We start from the raw sequence: 22969 nt of genomic DNA on the forward strand, positions 1-22969 counted from the left end.
GCTCCGCACTTTGGTAGCTTCCCTCGTTGTGGAGCACAGACATGGGCTTAGCTGTCCTGTGGCATGTGGGATCTTCCTGGACCAGGGATCAAACTTGTGTCCCCTGTATTGGTAGGCAGATTCTTTACCACTGAGCCACCTGCAAAGTCCCGAGATTGCCTATTTTTTTAATGTTTTAATTGAAATAGAGGCTTCTGCATATATTTTTATATTATTTTGCATTATGTACCTTTTCAGTAGGTAAATCCATTTAATAAATAGTACTTTAGAATAACTTTGGATGATATTTATAATCTGTTTTAAAGGATACTTTAGTCCATAATTGGTTCAATTGAGCCAGTTAATTCTATTATTTTATATATACTTTTATTTAGCAATAGGTTTTCAAGAATCACACCTTTCTTTACATATGATTATTTTCATCAGTGTTTAATCTTTGGCCTCCACTGCACTTTGCAGCAAGTCTGCCTGAGGTTATTGATACTTTATTGCCTTTTTTCAATGCTAAAACAATTACTATGAAATTAATTTTAATGACATTATCAGACTTTGCTTCCTCCACAGTAAAACTGAGGTTGATCTATTAAAACTGAGAAACGTTAGAAAAACTTTACAGTCTTATTTCATATTCATTTATTTCCACTGGTTTATCTGACACACTTTGTGATTTTTCTTGTAATAGCTGTACAGATTTCTGAAAACACAGGTTTAGGGTTTTCTTTGTTTACTTATCTCTACTCCTTTATTCACAATGGCATGTATCTGTGAGATGGCTATAAGAGATAAGAACCAGGTCAGATGTGACTAAAGATTCCATCTAAGTTTGAATAACTGATTTGATACAGACTTTTCAGTTCACTGTTTAGAACAATTATGAGGTCAAGTTCAGACTCTGTAAGTAGAGGTTCTGGAATCAATTAATGACGTCTGCTACAGGTGTGGGATCAGAAAATGGATACAGGTTGTGTGAATAAACTCAAACCAAGTATACAAGCCCTTGAGACTGCAATCTATGACAGTGGTCACCATCTGGGGATGGGATTTCATTCCCCACTTTGCCAGAAGAGTTTTTAGAAATTACATGTACACTGATCTTTAAATATTTTACCCACAGGCTTTTGAAGATATATATATTGATCAGAGAAAGACTATTAAAATCTTATTAGAATATGCTGACATGATCTTCACTTACATCTTTATTCTGGAAATGCTTCTAAAGTGGATGGCATATGGTTTTAAAACCTATTTCACTAATGGCTGGTACAAACTAGACTTCATGGTTGTTATCGTATGTATTTTAAAGAAAAATTTTAAAGGCTATTTGTTTACTCTTCCTTCTTTACTCTTACTCTGACTTTCTTTTTGATTTATGTGTATCTTTCTTTTACCTTTCTCTATACATTCTCAGTCACCAACATCCCGTATTTCTTCATATGTAATGTTTAACATCCATCCTTTCCATTTTAAAATTTTAACAGTTCAGCACTTAACTTCTGGATTTTTCTAATCATTACCTATAAACCTGCTGCTAAGAGAATAGGCTTATTGAACAATATTTTGAAAATATCATCATTATAAAATATTCAAATTCTATTGGCTCCACTAAAATTAGACTACTTAACATAAACTTTGGGCTTCTCGTATGGCCCTAGTTGGTAAAGAATCCACCTGCCAAATGCAGGGAACTTAAGAGACACGAGTTCGATTCCTGGGTCGAGACGATCCCCTGGAGGAGAAAATGGCTACCCACTCCAATATTCTTGCCAGGAGAATCCCATGGACAGAGGAGCCTGGCAGGCTGTAGTCCATGGAATTGCAAAGAGTTCTTACACAACTTACACAACTGAGCACCTGAGCACTTTTCCATGATAAACTTCACCAGTAGAACACTGATCCAAGATACTAGAACATGTGAATCACTACAGTAGATTCCACCACTGTGCACATTTATTCTGTTCTCCATGTAACAAGAAAAATAAGCTCCATTAAGCCAAAATATTTTCTCGATTTTGTTCTCTGCTTAACCTATATGCCTAGAACAATTCATGTCACATAGTAGGTGCTCATTAACTTTTGTTGAAAGAACAAATGTCTCCCTATTCTATCAACAATGATTGAAGCTTCTCAGTCTATAAATGCTACTGCTAAGTCGCTTCAGTCGTGTCCGACTCTGTGCGACCCCATAGACGGCAGCCCACCAGGCTCCACCGTCCCTGGGATTCTCCAGGCAAGAATAGTGGAGTGGGCTGCCATTTCCTTCTCCAGTGCATGAAAGGGAAAAGTGAAAGTGAAGTCGCTCAGTCGTGTCCGACTCTTAGCGACCCCATGGACTGTAGCCTACCAGGCTCCTCCGTCCATGGGATTTTCCAGGCAAGAGTACTGGAGTGGGGTGCCATTGCCTTCTCCCAGTCTATAAATAATGACTTACAATATCTAACCTTTGTCTTCTAAATTAATTCTTGCAAATTAACCTTCTATTTCAATGATGCCATGCTATACCTACAACCCACCTTTCTGTTTCTTGGTTATCGTTCTTTTGTATCTGCATTCTTCCATGCGTATATAAATGATATCCTTACTTTGAAGCCCACTTTGAGCCTCTTTAGTATAGGGTAAAAGAATAATTTTTTTCATTTATATTACCTTGAAAATTTAGAAAAATGAATGTACAACAAAAGTAATCATAACTATACCACCTTGCCCAATCTGCATTCATTTTTATTAATATTGAATCATATTTATGCATGTATGTTTACTTTAAAAAAATTACCTTATAATCCTTATTTTTTTATAATTAGTATTTGAACTTAACAATATTCATTTCCTCCTTGATGCCTCTTCTCTGAAATACTATTTTGCATATTGTCTTAACTATATATATTTGGATTCATATGAAAACATATTTTAAATTCTGTTTTAATGAATATACTGTGTACTATTACTATATTGCTAATAATCATGAAACTGATTCTTAATCTAATTTTAAAATAAAAATGAATGTAAATATTAATCTTTGACCATAAAGATCTCAAATACACAATTTTTTTATCTCAATAACATTTATTATTCTTAACAAAAATACTTTTGAATTTTTTAAAATAGTTTTTAAATAGCTTTAGAATACTTTTAAAAATTTTAATAGGCTTTGACTGTAATTTTCTGTAATAAATGTTCATATACGGATTGTTTTGATAAAATTTAAAATTAAATTCTATTCAATTTTTTATTTATATATATCCAGGTGTTCTGTCTTAGTTTAATAGGCAAATCTCGGGAAGAACTAAAACCACTTGTTTCCATTAAATTCCTTCGGGCACTCAGAGTTCTATCTCAATTTGAAAAAATGAAGGTAAGAGAAAAGTTTCTAATCTAATCTACAAGTTTTAATTTGGGATTAATAAATATCCATAAATTAATAATCTTTGTTGTCTTCTCATTTGTATCTTTATTAATACAAAAGCCAAATTTCCGATGCACATTCAGTTTAGTGATAGAAAAATTTCATACAACATTCTAGGGCTATAAACTACACATAGCCTATTAAAACATGGGCTGTGGGTGAAGGAAATGGGGAGATGTTGATCAAAGGATCCAAAACTTTCATTTATAAAATAAATAAGTTCTGGGGAATTTAGTATACAGTATCATGACTACAGTTAGTAATACTACATTATATACTTGAAATTTTCTAAGAGAGTACAACTTAAATGTTTTTCACCATTTATCCCGAAAGGTAACTATGTGAGGTGATAGATGTGTTAATTAGTGTGACTGTGGGAATCATTTCACATTTTATACATATATTTGAACATCATCTTGTACATCTTAAACTTACACAATTTTTGTAAATTATACCTAAATAAAGTGAAATACATATACACATATATACTAACACACACAAATTAGATAATAATTGTAACTAAAATAACATTTTTTATTTTAGTTTAGACCACCTGACCTGCCTCTTGAGAATCTGTATGCAGGTCAGGAAGCAACAGTTAGAACTGAACATGGAACAACAGACTGGTTCCAAATAGGAAAAGGAGTACGTCAAGGCTGTATATTGTCACCCTGCTTATTTAACTTGTATGCGGAGTACATCATGAGAAACACTGGGCTGGAAGAAGCACAAGCTAGAATCAAGATTGCCAGGAGAAATATCAATAACCTCAGATATGCAGATGACACCACCCTTATGGCAGAAAGTGAAGAAGAACTAAAGAGCCTCTTGATGAAAGTGAAAGAGGAGAGTGAAAATGTTGGCTTAAAGCTCAACATTCAGAAAACTAAGATTATGGCATCCGGTCCCAACACTTCATGGCAAATAGATGGGGAAACAGTGGAAACAGTGACAGGCTTTATTTTGGGGGGCTCCAGAATCACTGCAGATGGTGACTGCAGCTGTGAAATTAAAAGACGCTTGCTCCTTGGAAGGAAAGTTATGACCAACCTAGATAGCATATTAAAAAGCAGAGACATTACTTTGCCAATAAAGGTCCATCTAGTCAAAGCTATGGTTTTCCCAGTAGTCATGTATGAATGTGAGAGTTGGACTATAAGGAAAGCTGAGCACCAAAGAATTGATGCTTTTGAACTGTGGTGTTGAAGAAGACTCTTGAGAGTCCCTTGGACTGCAAGAAGATCCAACCAGTCCATCCTAAAGGAGATCAGTCCTGGGTGTTCATTGGAAGGACTGATGCTGAAGCTGAAACTCCAATACTTTGGCCACCTCATGCGAAGAGCTGACTCATTTGAAAAGACCTGATGCTGGGAAAGATTGAAGGCAGGAGGAGAAGGGGACGACAGAGGATGAGATGGTTGGATGGCATCACCAACTCAATGGACATGAGTTTGCGTAAACTCCGGGAGTTGGTGATGGACAGGGAAGCCTGGTGTGCTGCAGCCCATGGGGTCACAAAGAGTTGGACATGACTGAGTGACTGAACTGAACTGAAAGTGAAATACATATAGACATATATACTAACACACACAAATTAGATAATAAATGTAACTAAAATAACATTTTTTAATTTTAAAAACATTCTGACATACCATGTGTTTTTTTCCCAATCAATTAAGATACATGGAGAGGAAAAAAGAGTTTCAAAATCAGCAAATTGTCTTCCCTCAATTTATAGAAATACAGGCAATTTTAGGAAATGATTTGCTAAGGAAAGTGCCTCTGTCAGAAATCAAGTCCTGTAATATTTGATGCCATACATTAATTAGAATGGCAATGAGATAGTAGCCATGGATAATTTGATATCAGATAAATAATTATGTTTAGGTCAAAGTCAGATCCAGATCTTAATCTTCATCTCATCCTCTGGAAGTTCTGTAGTTGAATTAATTCTGAAGATATAAGTGTATAAGGAAGGTACGTGATTACAAAATTAAAGTTTTATGTATTTAATCAGCTTCAGGTCTTAAGGTGTTCTTATTATTTAAAGATTTATTTCAACCATATCTCTTTCTTTTATTCTTAACATTTGTGTATATTTTCTAATAGACATAGACTTATTTTCATCAGAGGCATCAGCGGATCTTTCAAAATATCTAGTGTCAACAAAGGATCTGTGACTTAGTTTTATAAATAAAACGAAATGTAATTAGAAGTACAATTATGTAAAAATATTAATTCAAGGACAGAAATCTAAGGAATATAAACAAGGAAGTACAGACAAATGGCTACATTTTCAGTAATGGCTGATAGAAGGAAAGATTAGAATGAAAAGAAAGAGAATGGTGCCTCAGGGTTGGGGGAAAAGAGAGAAGGAAGTGTGGCTGTGGAAAGGGAGTCAAGTGTAAATGATAAAGGAGAGATAAAGAGAAAGCAAAGACAGAGAATATTGCATTGAGTATAGCTACTGGTTTACATTTGCATAAACGCTTTAGTGGAATGATAGGAATAAAATTCTGAATATAACAATTAAAGAATAAAGGGACCTGAGAAAATGGAGACAGTGATTATAGATCAGTGCTGCTTGTTTAAGCTTAGGCGGTAGATTCATTTCCCAGACTTCCCACTCTGGAGTGGTTCACCAGAGACAGTGGTCCAGAGAGGTCAGTGATTTTGAGAAGCACAGTGCCCACTCAGTGTTTCCTGAAATAGTCACTTACCTCGGCTTCACTGATCTACAGTCTTCTGGTCTCCTCTCAATTTCCCTCCACTGTGTAGGTTAATCATCCCTGAAGTTAGAATCCCCAAGAATTAGGCCTAGGTTCTTTTCACTCTCATTTTATGTGCTTTCTAAATAATCTCATACATTTACACAGGTTCACTTGTTTTGCTTATTTCTGGTACAATATAGGAGATGGATAAACTGTTAAATCAGTGAAATAATTATTTATTTGAGTATTTATACTAATCAGCTCCATTGTATTTTAATAATTTTTAGTGCAAAATTTTTGAGAGTATATGAATTTTTAATATATATTTTAAATATAAATTGTTATTTAGGTTATTCAAATACCAGCAAGTGACCTATTACATCTTCAAAGATGACCTTTTTGTTGTTGTTATTTCAATATGATATTATATTAATAAATATTCCCAATTTAATTAAAATACTTTCACACTTCTTACTGAAAGTTTATATGTTTGTCTTTTATATGCCAGGTGGTAGTGAGAGCTTTGATTAAAACAACTTTACCCACATGGAATGTGTTTCTGGTCTGCCTTATGATCTGGCTGGCTTTTGGCATCATAGGAGTACACTTGTTTGCTGGCAAATTCTATGAGTGCATTGACCCAACAAGTGGAGAAAGGTTTCCTCTATCTGAAGTCATGAACAGAAGTCAATGTGAAAGCCTTGTATTTAATGAATCCATGCCATGGGAGAATGCAAAACTAAATTTTGATAATGTTGGAATCAGTTTTCTTTCACTGCTTCAAGTAGTAAGTACATGTTTGAATTTTTGAATTATGTTTATTCATATTGTAGGTGAACATAAAGGACAAAATGTGGATGCTTAATAAAGTTAGTTTTAAATTATCTTAGCAATTGTTAGTAGATATAGGTTATGGGACATAGTATACTAAGCTCATTTAGAATGACAAAGTGAAATATAGCCCTTGCTCTGTTGGAAAAAGAAAGTGGAGATAAAGGTAGAGCTAGGTTAATAGAAAAAATGACAAATATTGACCAAACCTACTACTTCCACTACTGATCAGACAATAGGTACACAATTTTTGATCCAACTCAGGTTACTGCTGTTCTGTTTCTACTTAGTGCTTTGAGGAATGACTCTTCAGTCCCCCTACAGCTAGCATCTTTCCTGTCTTACCTCCCTCATAGTAAAGCACACATATAGCAATTACAACTATGACACTTTGGCAGCATGTAGTTATTTACCATTTATCCATCTATCTAACCAGCTATCTCTTTTAATTTATACTGTTTTAAAATATTTTAAGTTACTACAAATAAACTACATAGCTTTAAATAGTTTTTAATAGATAGTATAAATGTAATAATGAAAGTGGTAAAGATCTCAGTTACACAGTATTTTGAAGTGTGGTTGACCTTACTAATCAAATGTTTTACTGTATGAATAACATTGACCTTTAATTTTTATTTGCCTCAAAGCATAAGATTTCCATAAGAATTAAATACATGCCATTTTTACAGGCAACATTTAATGGATGGATCACTATTATGAATTCAGCAGTTGATTCTACTGATGTAAGTACAGTAAAATCCGAGAACCATCCTTATCCGAGAACCATCCTTAAGGTTGGCTAAGTCATTTTTGCAATTCAAGCAACAATTGAGTAATTAACATGGTAATAGCAAATGCTTATGCTAGACAGAAAGTTCATTTCAGATTGAATATTTCATGAACAATGAACTCCTTCCAGAATTATATACAATGGTTGAGGCCGAATAGGCACATTTGAAGATTATCATAACAATGATTAAACCAATGCAATAAACTTTAAAATTCAAATAAAAGCAGTGATATCTTTTCACCAAAGAACAAAGAGGAAATACTGCCTTAAGTAGCACTGTTGGATTTTCTTGTCCTAAAATGTTTTCTAAATCTTACGTTTTAAAAAGTCAGTGTCAATGTTTTGCTATTTTCTCACTTTTTCATGTATTTTATTTTTAAAAACATATTTTTTTCAGAGCAGTTTTAGATCTACAACATTGAGAGAGTTACAGAGATTTCCCATATACCCTTACCCTCACAAATGCATAGCCTCCTCATTATTGATATCACTTACCACAATGCTATATTTTTTACCAAAGATAAACCTACACTAACACATCATGATCACACAAAATTCACTCAGTGCTGTGCATTCTATGGGTTTGGACAAATGTATAATAACATACACCCTTAGTTATAAGGGTATCATATAGAATATTTTCACTGCCCTAAAAATCCTCTGTGCTCTGCCTTATTTTGCTTATTTTTTTTAACTTTTAGGTAGATATGCAACCTAATTTTGAAAACAACATCTATATGTATTGTTACTTTATTGACTTTATTATCATTGGATTATTTCTTCCTCTGAGTATGTTGATTGGTGCTGTTGTTGCCAATTTCCACAAGCATAAAATAAAGATAAGTATAAATATTTTTGTCAATCAATGCCCAAGGAGGGGAAAAATGTCCTGCTTCAAATAATTGGTTTTAGATTCAGCTTAATAGCATTTTTATTTGGTACTTATCTTTAAAAATTATTTATGTTCCTACAGATTGAATATTGCTAAAATGTTTATCTTTACATTATTTTCTATATTCAAATAAGCACAGACAAGTTTAAATGTTAAATATTACAACTGTTTCTGTGTATGTGTTTGTAAATCATGACATGCTGAAAAATAGCATTGTTATGTATCTGCACAAATATGTGAAGATGTTCAAGAAAAATAAACCACACATTTTTACTCTTTGATGTACTCAAAGTGGTTCAAAATTGTACCCAGCAGAGAGATCTTTGTCAGTTGAAATGGCTTTTTCTGCTAAAAGTAGAGAGTCATAAATCCTAATTAGGTGACCTAAATAGGAGTTCCTTGGAACAAATAAGAAAATTCATAGGCAGAATTGAAACACCCTTGTTCAGTGTCATCTCCACACAAAGACTCCCTTCAGGGCTTCTGTTAATACAAATGCCTCAAATGTCATGTAAATCCACTTATTTTATCCTCAGGGATCTACTTTCTATTAAATGTAGAAATGCCTTCTAGTGAATCAAAGAAAAGAATAGTTTAATCTTGAAATTTTGTAGTTAGCAAAGTCATCAATGTGGTGTAGAATCTGGTAAACAAATCATTCTGAGTCTGCACTAATTAGATGGGATTAGAGTAATTAGATGGGCTTAGAGGGACTGGAGCTACTTAGCATACATGCATGCAGAAGGATCAGTGGTCATTGGACTGTATGCTTCAGCTTCTTAAGGATTTCAGCCCAGTGGAATAACATCCTAAGATTTGCCCAGGGGCTTCAAATTGGTGAACCCCGTCAATTTAAGTGACCCAGTCCTGACATGGGCAGTAACAATTCCAAACTCCTAGATTAACACATTAAATGTTCACCTCTTATTCACTTTGCTTTTTCTATATAAGATACTGAAATTAACACTAGAAACACAAAAATGAATAATTCCTAGAAGGTATTATGAAGGAGTAAGCACTAGGTGCTTTTGGAATAATAATGAAAAGACATTTTCTGATAATATTTGGAAAATTAAGTAACCTGTGAACATATAAAAACAAGTATATGACAAATTCTATTTTTTCTTGATTATTGAAAGGTACAAATCAAGTTCAGCTTTTGAGGTTAACTATTCTTAGTAACCTTTCCAGATATCCTCTGCTGTTTCTCTTGTGTCTCTAACAAGAGGTAGGTCCCAGTAACTAAAAAGTTAAAATAGGGTTGACTACCCACAGTAAAATGTATCAAAATATAATTGAATATCAGTCATTTCCAGTGTATACTCTGTATTTTGAATGGATTTTTGTGCAGAAAGTCAGACATGTTTAAACATTATATAGTTCATTGCAGTTAAGCATTCTTTAGAGGATTAAATCAGTAAATGCCGAGCTTTAGAAAATGTATATTAATATAAGGTGAAATGTGGATTAAATATGATTTTAATATTTTTTTCTCTCATTGCTTTACCAGGGAGGCTCAAATATCTTTATAACAGTCAAACAGAAGAAACAGTACCGTGCACTGAAGAAACTGATGTATGAAGACTCTCAAAAACCAGTACCTCACCCAGAAGTAAGGAAAGATCTAGATTTTTTTTTAGCTTTCTGAAAGAGTTTCCTTTATATATTCTCTGTTGCAAATGAAGATGTGTTTTTAAAATTCTTAACAACAAATGCTTTTGACATAATTGTTTAAAGCTGTTGCTTGACACAGCTTTTGATTGTCTTTTTGTTTATTTGCTTTGACTATATGCTGTAATTATAGTTTGGTAAAATCTTAGTTTTCACAAATTCTACTATTTTTGCTGGGAGGGAAGTTGTAAATCTAAAGACAATGTGTATAAATATCTTATTAAGAAGAATATTACACCTTTTTCCTTTATACACAGAACAAGTTCCAACGATTCATCTTTGACTTGGTAACAAGTCGAGTTTTTAATATCATCATTATGACTCTTATATGTTTCCAAGCAATAACCATTATGATACAAAGTGATGAACAGAGCCCCAAAATCAACACTGCTCTGTTTTGGATTAACTCAGTTTATGTTATGCTATATACTGGAGAATGTGTACTAAAGCTCATCGTTTTCCATTGTAACTATTTCACCAGTGGATGGAACATTTTTGACTTCATGGTGGTGGTTTTCTCTATTACAGGTAGGATTTTGTTTAGTCAGGTTTTCATTTGTAATAATATTAATTCAATCAACCTCTTATAGTAATCATCTTCTGAGGTATAGTCTCTTAATAAACACAACAGGTGGGGGACTCTTTTTATTTCCAGGAGGAATGCCTTGAAAAAAGTGAAAGTGTTAGTCCATCTGAGACACCAGGAAAGCCCCAACTTCCCCAAGGAATACTGGAGTGGGTAGCCATTCCTTTCTCCAAGGGATCTTCCTGACCCAGGGATCAAACTCGGGTCTCCAACATTGCAGACAGATTCTTTATCATCTGAGTCACCAGGGAATGCCTTATGTTTTTACATTTACACATGTACACATGCCTGACAGATATATAACATACTGAAAAATACTTTCTGAATTAATACATAGACTTTATTACACAGACCACCAGATAAATGCTTAATTATCCCTTCAATATATCACATACATTATTTATTTAAGATGACACTAGCAGGATCTTTATGTTTTAGTGTGATAGAACCTTTCAAACTCATTGTTTTCTTTCCTCTAAGACTCTTGAGAGTCCCTTGGACTGTAAGAAGATCCAACCAGTCCATCCTAAAGGAGATCAGTCCTGGGTGTTCATTGGAAGGACTGATGTTGAAGCTGAAACTCCAATACTTTGGCCACCTCATGCGAAGAGTTGACTCATTGGAAAAGACCCTGGTGCTGAGAAGGATTGGGGGCAGGAGGAAAAGGGGACGACAGAGGATGAGATGGCTGGATGGCATCACTGACTCGATGGACATGGGTTTGGGTAGATTCCGGGAGTTGGTGATGGACAGGGAGGCCTGGCGTGCTGCGATTCATGGGGTCACAAAGAGTCGGACACGAATGAGTGACTGAACTGTACTGAACTGAATCTCTAAAATTGTTTACTACTTTCACAACACTAGAGTTTTAGGCTTTTATTAATTGGTCACAAGTTTTCTGTTACTCTGGAGATCTCAGTCCTTTATTTAACAAATAAATTTGATTATCCTCTTTATGAATAGATATTATGCTATATGCAAAGAATTCAGTAGCGAATGAGGTAGACATAATTCCAGGTTTATACCTAGTTTATAATCTATCAAAGGATACAGATAATTAAATAGTACATTTTAATGTGCTATTAAGGTATTGGTAAGGGAAGAAGCACAGAGTGTCCCGGCAGCACAACAAAGCGAGAAGCACATAATCAGTAAGTAGAGGTCAGAGAAAGCTTCACAGAAGAGGCAAAAAACTAAATGGAGACCCACTGGTTAAGGAAGTAGCCAAGAATCTAGGATAAAAGTGTTCTAGGCAGAAAAGGTTTACTGTCTGCCTCCCATAAGACACATACTAGAATGTTATCTCCATAGGAGTATGGACAATATCTCAGTGTTACTGTCAAGTACTATTCTATGCAGTCAGTAGTGAAAATGTGAATAAACTTTCTGCCCAGTTGTACCTCCAGAAAATTAACTCGTTCAGCTGGTAATAGAGGCAGTGCAATCAACACTGATAGACAGTTACAAGAAGCTTCCTAGAAAAGTACATAAAGTCAGGAGAGAGCTGAAAGGAAGAAAACGGAGGAAAATGAAAGTAAGGAGCCCTGTAGTTTGAAATGAGAGTAATTGAATCAGACCTCTAGAAGGAGAGGAAATTGCAGTCTGAGACAAAAATGTTTAAATTTGAGATCTCAAAGGGTCAGAAATCCTGGGTTCAGAACATACTGATAGATAGGTATAACTAAAGTAAAATGTTGGAGAGTATTAAACTTAACAAAGCCAAAGACTGAAAGACTAAACTTTCAATGGATTGTTGATGGTCGGTGCTGGGGTGCAATGGACAACAGTGAGCTGTGTACTAAAGTCTGCAGTGAATATGAATGAGGGGGAATGAACAGATCATAGAGCTAAGAAATGGTAGGAGATGGTATAGTTGAATGGCATGATCCACAAAATGTCAAAATTTTTTTCTTTATAAAATTAATGTTAAAGAGAAGTATCTGGAAATCACTTTGGAAAGAAGGAAAGATGCTTGCTCGTTCCACCTTTCTGCACTGAGAAATGTTGAGTGGTTAAGAATGAGCTGTCTGTGCTTGAGGGGAAGTACTGTCCTCAAGAGAGAAGGCAATGGCAACCCACTCCAGTACTCTTGCCTGGAAAATCCCATGGACAGAGGAGCCTGGTAGGCTGCAGTCCACGCGGTCGCTAAGAGTCGGACACGACTGAGTGACTTCACTTTCACTTTTCACTTTCATGCATTGGAGAAGGAAATGGCAACCCACTCCAGTATTCTTGCCTGGAGAATCCCAGGGACCAGGGAGCCTGGTGGGCTGCCATCTATGGGGTCGCACAGAGTTCGGTACGACTGAAGTGACTTAGCAGCAGCAGCAGCAGCAGCAGCAGCAGTGTCCTCAAGATAGAGACAATTTTCTTCACTTCCTTTCTTATCTAAAATCTTAATAAACAGGGAGTAAAGATGTGGTTACAATTAAGGGAGGAAACCTCCTGCATAATGTAAGAGTTTGGAAGATTGAGGAGAAATGAAAATTTGAGTCAGAGTAGAAGGTTCACTAAAGCACTGTGGAGAGGGGGATATATGTAAGAGATAACATCAGAGAAAATGCCATTATTGCCAGTAACCAAACTTACAGAAATGTGAGACAAGATCCTTACAAATTCAGCAAATACACCATCTCATTTAGAAGCTTAATAGGATTTTCTCCTTCTCCATCTTTTCAACTCAAAATGAACCACACCGCCTCCAGTACTTCCAGAGAGCATTCCTTATGTTTTTTTATGGTAATTATAATTTCACCTTGTTTTATAGTTATATATCTCACTCTCATAGTTCTCTTATCTTCTCACCACAGCGAGAAAGAAAAATTCTAGACCAAGGCTTGTTTATTCACATTTAAAGTTCCTAAGGGTCCATATGGTATTTATGAAGTCAATAAACCAAATTATAATCTCTAAGGGTCCATATGGTATTTATGAAGTCAATAAACCAAATTATAATCTATGAATCTGAATGCAAAGTATTTTTTCAATTATATTTATCAACTATGTCTTTCTGCTTTGCATGATAATTAGTTTAAATGTCTAGCTCTACTGTCTATATCATATGGTCTTTGAGGATAGAAGTCATGTCATTTATCTTTGCATATTTTCATGATACCTTTATTCAGTTCAGTTCAGTAGCTCAGTCATGTCCAACTCTTTGCGACCCCATGAACCGCAGCATGCCAGGCCTCCCTGTCCATCACCAACTCCCAGAGTTTACCCAAACTCATGTCCATCGAGTTGGTGATGCCATCCAACCATCTCATCCTCTGTCGTCCCCTTCTCCTCCCGCCCCCAACCCTTCCCAGCATCAGGGTCTTTTCCAATGAGTCAACTCTTCGCATGAGGTGGCCAAAGTATTGGAGTGTCAGCTTCAGCATCAGTCCTTCCAATGAACACTCAGGACTGATCTCCTTTAGGATGGACTGGTTGGATCTTCTTGCAGTCCAAGGGACTCTCAAGAGTCTTCTCCAACACCACAGTTCAAAAGCATCAATTCTGCAGCGCTCAGCTTTCTTCACCGTCCAACTCTCACATCCATACATGACCACTGGAAAAACCATAGCCTTGACTAGATGGACTTTGTTGGCAAAGTAATGTCTCTGCTTTTTAATATGCTATCTAGGTTGGTCATAACTTTCCTTCCAAGGAGTAAGCGTCTTTTAATTTCAGGTATCCAGTAAAAGTTGATTTGAACTAAATTGCTGGATCTAACTGCAATCAGAAAAAACAAAAATATGACTACCTGCCTACATTATGGATACATGCCATCTGTGACTCCAGAAGTGTCTGATCCCTGATACTCTGGAAATGATGGTAGAAATAATTCTCATCCAAATTTGTTAGACACTGAACATTGCCACTATTAGTATTTGGCTAAGCCAAAATTTCAATGTGTGCCAAATGTTATAGAGAAAGGATTAATTATCTGAACATATAGAAAAAAACAAATGTAAAATAATTTATATTCCTCTAAATAATTGTATTGCTTGCTTTATTTTTTCCTACATCAAGGACTATTTCTGCCTCTGATGGTAGGATATTATCTTGTATCTCCTTCCCTTGTGCAACTGATACTTCTTTCACGGATCATCCACATTCTGCATCCTGAGAAAGGACTAAAGCTGTTCCATAATCTGCTGCTTCCTTTGATGCTGTCCCTCCCCGCCTTGTTGAACATCAGTCTTCTCATCTTCCTGATCATGTTTATCTACGCCATCTTCGGAATGTACAATTTTGCCTATGTTAAAAAGGAAGCTGGAATTGATGATATGTCCAACTTTGAAACCTTTGGCAGCAGTATGCTCTGTCTTTTCCAAGTTACAATATTTGCTGGTTGGGATGGGATGCTCAACGCAATTTTCAATAGTAAATGGTCTGACTGTGATCCTGATAAAATTAACCCTGGGACTCAGGTTAGAGGAGACTGTGGCAATCCCTTTCTTGGGATTATTTATTTTGTCAGTTACATCCTCTTATCTAGGCTGATCATTGTAAACATGTACATTGTTGTTGTCATGGAGTTTTTAAATATTGCTTCTAAAAAAAAAGCTAAGACATTGAGTGAGGAAGATTTTAGGAAATTCTTTCAGGTATGGAAGAGGTTCGATCCTGATAGAACCCAGTACATAGACTCTAGCAAGCTTTCAGACTTTGCAGCTGCTCTTGATCCTCCTCTTTTCATGGCAAAACCAAACAAGGGCCAGCTTGTTGCCATGGATCTTCCCATGGCTGTTGGAGACAGAATTCATTGCCTTGACGTCTTACTTGCTTTAACAAAGAGAGTTATGGGTAAAGATCTGAGCATGGAGAGAGTTCTTTCAGAGATGGAATCAGGATTTACATTAGAAAACTCTTTTAAGATCACATATGAGCCAATTACAACTACTCTGAAACGAAAACAAGAGGTAGTCTCAGCAACCATCATTCAGCGTGCTTATAAAAGTTACCGTTTGAGGCAAAATGACAAAAATACTTCAGATACTCACGTGATAGATGGTGACAGGGAAGTTCAAGCTATCAAAGAAGATTCCTATATTGATAAAGCTGAGGGAGCGTCAATAATTCAAAGCCAGATATAATCCCTCTTACTTCCTTTTCACCTTTTTTACAACCCCTTAATATTACTGCAGAGTTAAATTAGGTTAAAATTGTTGTTTAATATTCCAATACTTGTTTTCTCTATATGGCTTATGTGGTGTGTACTTCTTCTAAAGGAAGAAGGAGGTAATGGCAGAAATTAGTAGGAAAAGGAACTTCCTTATATGTTTTATGTCTACTTTAACTTGATAGGATTCAAGTCACCACTAATAGGACTTAATTACAAATAAACAAGTACTTTCTTAAAGTGGGATGGTGTTTTAAAAAATAATACAGTGCTACAGGCCATTGAATCATAAACTAGCCTAGACAGATACCAGTCAGGGGAAGGGAAAATGCAGTTCTTAGAAGTGCCTTTGAGATCAATCAGAGACTCTTGGGCTGCTGATCCAAACCATTTTTGAAAAAGATTGATTAGAGCCCAGATTTTGTTTTTGATTGTTTTGGTTTTATTTTACATTTGGTCTGGGAGTTAGTTATTTCATTGCTCTTGGGTTCCCAGTGTCTCATCTCTTTGGCTAGTTTCAGTTAAGGACCAGCGCTTTTAAGAGAACGGGTTCCTGGAGCATAAAGGGAACTAAATTTATGGCCTACATTTTCAAATTTTTCTCATTTCTCCTTGGAAACTAGTATTCACTTTAACTACTTTTCATGACACTCCATTTTTTTTATATATATATAACTTTAAGAAAGAAATAGATCACTAAAACCATGTGGACTCTGAACTAGATCAAAATGTGATTTTGTTAGTGGTAGTGTTTTATAACATTAGTGTATGCAAGTTAATTTTCCCTTTCTCATTTATTTTTCCAAATTTTTTGTCTTGGTTTTATTTCATCACATACATAATTCTCTGTAAAATACTTTCTGTTTGAAAAACTTTAAAGTCCTAAGCATTAATTTTCACTAGTAAAATTAATTTTAAAGATAGGCACAAATAGTTATTTTCATGTAATATAATTTAGTCACAGGCATCTCTATAGTTTGGGATTCTGGTATTTACTCCATTGTCTTAAGACTGATTTCTTTGTGCCTACAAAGTGCTAAAGGATTCAAAAAGAAAATATGTATACTGTTGACTTAATGACAAGTTTTAAATATGTTGTATGGCATTCAATATTACTTAAATATCAGTAATTGTATTTTATTATGAGTGCATGATCTTGATTGAGCCTTAACTATTATAATCTATTTCTGCTCCTCAGAAATGTATTAAGCTGACCAAGATGCCTTTGGGGGATCCCCTAAGCAAATGTAATTTCAGGGTTCTGTTTCTCACTATAAGTGTTTCTTCCCTCTCTCCTCCCATTCTCCATCATGTGATGGGGACCAGTGAGGAGTCAGTGTTAATTTGGTGACACGGTAACTGATGGTGCTTTGTTTAAGCTTCTCGGTTTTCTATTTCTTGGAAAAGCTTTATTGTGGAAACTGCTTCAGATACTTAAACTGAATCTTAGTTTGCTTCTGTAAAATCCATAAAGACTATGAACTGATTTTAGTTTGAAAATTATGTCTTTTAATTATAAATCATGTTTGTCACTAACCTTCCAAAAACTATATAAAGAATTATTTTTAGCAAATCTGACAATATTGTACTTTTTAGATGTTAAAGAAAATAGTAAATGCTACTTGTTATCTATGTAAGCTTTGGTTCTTTTTCTTTGGTAAATCAGTTTGGCAACTTTGTATAATAAGAACTGTTTAAGATGAGCTGTAAATTAAAGCTTATTCATTCAGACTTTACCTGAAAGTATGGAAAATAGCATCTCATTTTCTTTTTGTGCTAAAATGCTTATAGCATAGACTGTCTCATATATACCATCAAACCAGTCTGTTCACGTTTCCATGTAGTGTGCATTCATACATGCTAAGTTGTGTCGTACTCTGTGCAACCCTATGGATTGTAGCCTGCCAGGTTCCTCTGTCCTTGGGATTCTCCAGGCAAGAATACTAGAGTGGGTTGCTATGCCCTTCTCCAGGGGATCTTCCCAACACAGGAATCTTACCCATGTCTCTTATGTCTCCTACATTGGCACATGTGTGTTTTATCATTAGCTCTACCTGGGAAGCCCTTCCAAGAGCATTCAGTTCAGTTGCTAAGTCATGTCTGACTCTTTGCAACCCCATGAACTGAAGCATGCCAGGCTTCCCTGTTCATCTCCAACTCCTGGAGCTTGCTCAAACTCATGTCCCTCGAGTCAGTGATGCTATCCAACCATGTCATCCTCTGCCATTCCCTTCTCTTCTTGCCTTCAATCTTTCTCAGCATCAGGGTCTTTTTCAATGAGTCAGTTCTTCACATCAAATGGCTTAAGTATTTAGGCTTCAGCTTCAACATCAGTCCTTCCAATATTCAGGACTGATTTCTCTTAGGATTGACTAGTTTGATCTCCTTGCAGTCCAAGGGACTCGCAAGAATCATCTCCAACACCACAGTTCAAAAGCATCAATTCTTCAACACTCAGCTTTCTTTATGGTCCAAATCTCACCTCCATACATGACTAGTGGAAAAACCATAGCTTTGACTAGACAGGCCTTTGCTGGTAAAGTAATGTCTCTTCTTTTTAATATGCTGTCTAGGTTGGTCATAATTTTCTTCCATGGAGCAAGTGTCTTAATTTCAAGACTGCAGTCGCCATCTGCAGTGATTTTGGAGTTGAGGAAAATAAAGTCTGTCACTGTTTCCATTGTTTCCCCAACTACTTGCCATGAAGTGATGGGATCATATGCCATGATCTTAGTTTTTTGAATGTTGAGTTTTAAGTCAGATTTTTCACTTTCCTCCTTCACTTTCATCAAAAGGCTCTTTAGTTCCTCTTCATTTTCTCCCATAAGGATGATGTCATCTGCATATCTGAGGTTATTGATATTTCTCCTGGCAGTCTTGATCCCAGCTTGTGTTTCATCAAGTCTGGCATTTTGCATGATGTCCTCTGCATATAAGTTAAATAAGCAGGTTGACAATATACAGCCTTGATGCACTCCTTTCCCAATGTGGAACCAGTTCGTTTATCCCTTTCTGGTTCTAACTGTTGATTCTTGACCTGCATACAGATTTCTCGGGAGGCAGATAAGCTGGTCTGGCATTCCCATCTCTTGAAGAATTTTCCACAGTTCGTTGTGATTCACAGAGTCAAAGGCTTTAGTGTAGTCAATGAAGCAGAAGTAGATGTTCTTCTAGAATTCTCTTGCTTTTACTATAATCCAATGGATGTTGGCCATTTGATCTCTGGTTCCTCTGCCTTTTCTAAATCCAGGTTGAACAACTGGAAGTTCTCTGTTCATGTACTGTTGAAACCTAGCTTGGAGAATTTTGAGCATTACTTTGCTAGCGTGTGAGATGAGTACAATCTTGCAGAAGTTTGAACAATCTTTGGCATTGCCTTTCTTTGGGACTGGAATGAAAACTGACCCTTTCCAGTCCTGTGGCCACTGCTAAGTTTTCCAAAAGTGCTGGCATATTGAGTGCAGCACTTTAACAGCATCATCTTTTAGAATTTGAAATAGCTCAGCTGGAATTCCATCACCTCCACTAGCTTTTCGTATTGATGTTTCCTAAGGCCTACTTGACTTCACCCCCCTGGATGTCTTGCTCTAGTTGAGTGCCCCAAGTAATGTATTTAGGTACAAAAACCAAGTTAAAATACAGACTCTCTGACTTCAAGAACTTGTCATCTAGTTGGGAGAACAGACCACTAATAAAATGATATATAAAAGTTGGTATATGCAGCAACTCAGATTATTAATGAAAGTAAATGTACCACAGCTACTAAATTGATGATTACCACAGGACTTGATCTGACCTTTGACTATACAATAGCAGTATGCACGCAATTAGGAAAAACAATATTTTCACACATTTCAGCTCAATTCCTCCTCTCTTGCTTCAACTCCCAATTACTTGAAGTTCTTCTGTTCAGAAAATCACAACTTTGCTGCCACAACCCAGCCTGAGCACTTGAAAATCCATCATCAAGCATACTGAGTCTAACGCTCTCAAAGCTTACAGTTCATCCAGTGGAAACAGAGATAGCGGACTCCTTTCCAAATGGGCACTATACTCTGTCATCCTGAAGAGCAAAACTGCAGAAAATTCAAGGCACAAGAGTAAATACTGTTCAATAAATTGCTTTTACTAAGTGTGAGCTTTAGATAAAAGTTTATTTTATAACTAGATCTCTTCATTAAGTAAACTCTGACTATATTGCAAGTGACTATTTGCTCCTCAAACATATTCTCCCATTCTTATATGGTAATAGCATTCCTGTTTTTTAGCTAGATACATGGCCTTCTGAAATAAATACTGTAAACCTTTTTTTTTTTTTTTTCAGTTAAGGCTGGCCATGTAACTAAATTCTATCCTTTTTAACTTTCTTTCCACTGACTGGATGTGGATGAAGAGACAGGCCATCTGTTATGAAACAAGGAAGGCCAACAATCAGTGAATGATAAGCAATAAGATAGAAGAGCCTGGTTCAGGTAATCATATTTCATGATTAAATTATAATCATATTTTATGATTAAAGCAGGCAACAGTCAGATCACATTGTATCTCCTTTTCCTAAGCTATGAAGAAAAATAAGAACCCTTGAGGTTCTTTTCAAATCTCTTCAAAATTTCCAGACAAAGTTTCAAATCTTTTTTAAAAAAAATTCACATCATATTTTTTAGAGTTTAAACCAGAAAAATTGTTATACAGTAGAGAGCATATCACTTTCATATAATATCCTATTATAATTTGCTCTTTGTTAGCCATACAGGTGTTACAGGAAGTAGTTTCCAACCCTATGCTGGCTTTTACTTTTTACTTAGTATGAACTTCCCTGGTGCCTCAGATGGTAAAGAGTCTGCTGGTAATGCAGGAGACCCAGGTTCAATCACTGGGTTGGGAAGATCCCATTGGAAGATTCAGGCATTCTTGGAGAAGGGAATAGCTACTCACTCCAGTATTCTTGCCTAGAGAATCCCATGGAGAGAGGAGCCTAGTGGGCTACAGCTCATGTGGTCACAAAGAGTTGGACATGACTGAGTGACTAACACTCTCCAAAAAACCCAAAGAACTGAACTGGAAGGAAACTATCATAAACTCATAAAATAGTGCAATGTGAAGTAGGAATGTCTTTTTGATCATTAGGTACATCATACTGTTTCAGTACATGAAAGAGCTATCTTTTTTGTTGAGTAATTATTTCTGCATCACTGACTCAATGGACATGAGTTTGGGCAGACTCTGGGAGATAATGGTGGACAGGGAAGCCTGGCATGCTGCAGGCCATGGGGTTGCGAAGAGTTGGACACGACTGAGTGACTGAACAACAACAATTATTCTTTCTGATGATTTTATCAGTCATGCTTCACAGTTCTGGTGAAGGAAAGTATTTGTTTTCTTGACTGAGTGAAGCTTTTAGATCAAGGAGAAGCACTGACATATTTAGGACATGTAAGACTGAAGTAGTAGCATCAGTTTGATTAAAGAAGATGTGTTGATTTATTTGCTCTTTACATCACAGAGAGTGACTAAGAATCATCTCTAAGATGTCTGTTTCTCTCCTGAACCTTAAATTATTAAACATATTTCCCTGTCCTCACATAGCTTTCCGCAGAAGAAAATACTGCATGCTTCCAATGAGCACAAAGATTCTACTGCAGTGCAACGCAAGCAAAACCAGCCAAGGTCTGCTGGGGATCTCTGCTGCTGCAGCATTTGATACACACAGGAATGGTCTCATGAATAATATACAGTTATAAACAGGTGGCCATATCAAAATCTCTTCACTTAATGCTATTCCCAAACACACTCCAAAGAAAGTAATTGGATACCTTCATTAGCGATCGATCTGTACAGGAAGAAAGTATGATTAAAAGCTTGCAAGACATCGATTGCATGTGCATTAGCTTGAGTTGGCCTGCATTATTATCTACTGAAAACCCACACAAATCATAGCAACAATCAGAATTGTAGCGCTAAACAGAAATATAAAATGTTTTAAAACAATGAGTACATAAATCCAGAACAATTCATTCACTGTAGAGTATGCTCAGAAGCAAAAACAGCTTATCACGAGGCCACCTTATAATTAGACAAGTGCTCATGAGGCAGTGTTGAGTGCTGATGTACCACCAATGGAACAGCTTGTAGGGTATGAGTCCACTCTATTCCATTTTCTTAACACCAATGACAAGAAATGTCAAGAGGCTCTAAGCACCTTCCTGGAACAGCTATCATTAATCTCCAATACGATCACATTACCTTTTTATTATTTTAGATGAAAAAAAACTGAGCACTTTTTATTTTTGCCCAATCACAGACTTGTGCTAAACCTACAATATAACAACCTTTGTACATTCACCTCAATCTGCCAGAATTATTAACACAATTGACTGCTGCTCTTGGTAGAAGGAGGAAGGATGACCCTCAAGGCCAAGTCATATACTACAGATATAAACCTCTCAACTCTGTACACAAATCTTCTTTAACAAGAAGATGGAAATGATATCCTATCCTAACTAGACTATAAATTATTATTATAGTAAGCATTTATAGGTATTTGTAAGACAGTACTAGAATAATTTCCATATGTTTTTATTTGTTTTTTATTGCTTTATCTCAGTGGCTCTTATGTTATCAATAAGTCCTATGGAATATTACTTGCATCTGACTAATTTTCTCTGAAATTATAGAGTAATTCATCTAGGTGATCTGCAGATTCTATATTGTTGGCTGTGGTAGAGCTTTGGTTATATCATTGCTCTGTCATGGTTATGTTCTCCATATCTTAGTTACTTCTATTTATCTGTGTTGGTTTAATGCATGAAAATTGAATATGCTAATATGGAAGAGTAAAAAATCAAATTCTAAGCTGTTACTAATGTGAGATGCAATCATTGGGGGTGGGGGAGAGGAATTTATTTAAGGTTATTTAAAATTAAAATCAGGATCTTCTGTTTACATTTACAAAAGATTGATGTGGGAATTGCCATCTCACTC

General features: G+C 35.8%; 1 protein-coding gene across 1 annotated transcript in view; it reads left to right on the forward strand.

Annotated features, from left to right (window-relative positions):
* SCN7A (sodium voltage-gated channel alpha subunit 7) overlaps window positions 1–17724 on the forward strand; it is a 94988-nt gene extending 77264 nt beyond the window's left edge. Inside the window, exons 20-27 of the mRNA XM_081582638.1 lie at window positions 1115–1288; window positions 3242–3349; window positions 6620–6898; window positions 7632–7689; window positions 8438–8571; window positions 10132–10236; window positions 10553–10823; window positions 14896–17724. Of these exons, the coding sequence (XP_081438764.1) occupies window positions 1115–1288; window positions 3242–3349; window positions 6620–6898; window positions 7632–7689; window positions 8438–8571; window positions 10132–10236; window positions 10553–10823; window positions 14896–15962 (2196 nt within the window). The 3' untranslated portion in view covers window positions 15963–17724. The remainder of the gene's footprint in view (window positions 1–1114; window positions 1289–3241; window positions 3350–6619; window positions 6899–7631; window positions 7690–8437; window positions 8572–10131; window positions 10237–10552; window positions 10824–14895) is intronic.
* Window positions 17725–22969: the final 5245 nt, after the last annotated feature.

Source organism: Giraffa tippelskirchi, chromosome 3 (assembly GCF_054371585.1).
Source record: "Giraffa tippelskirchi isolate mGirTip1 chromosome 3, T2T-mGirTip1v1.2.pri, whole genome shotgun sequence".
Lineage (NCBI taxonomy): Eukaryota > Metazoa > Chordata > Mammalia > Artiodactyla > Giraffidae > Giraffa > Giraffa tippelskirchi.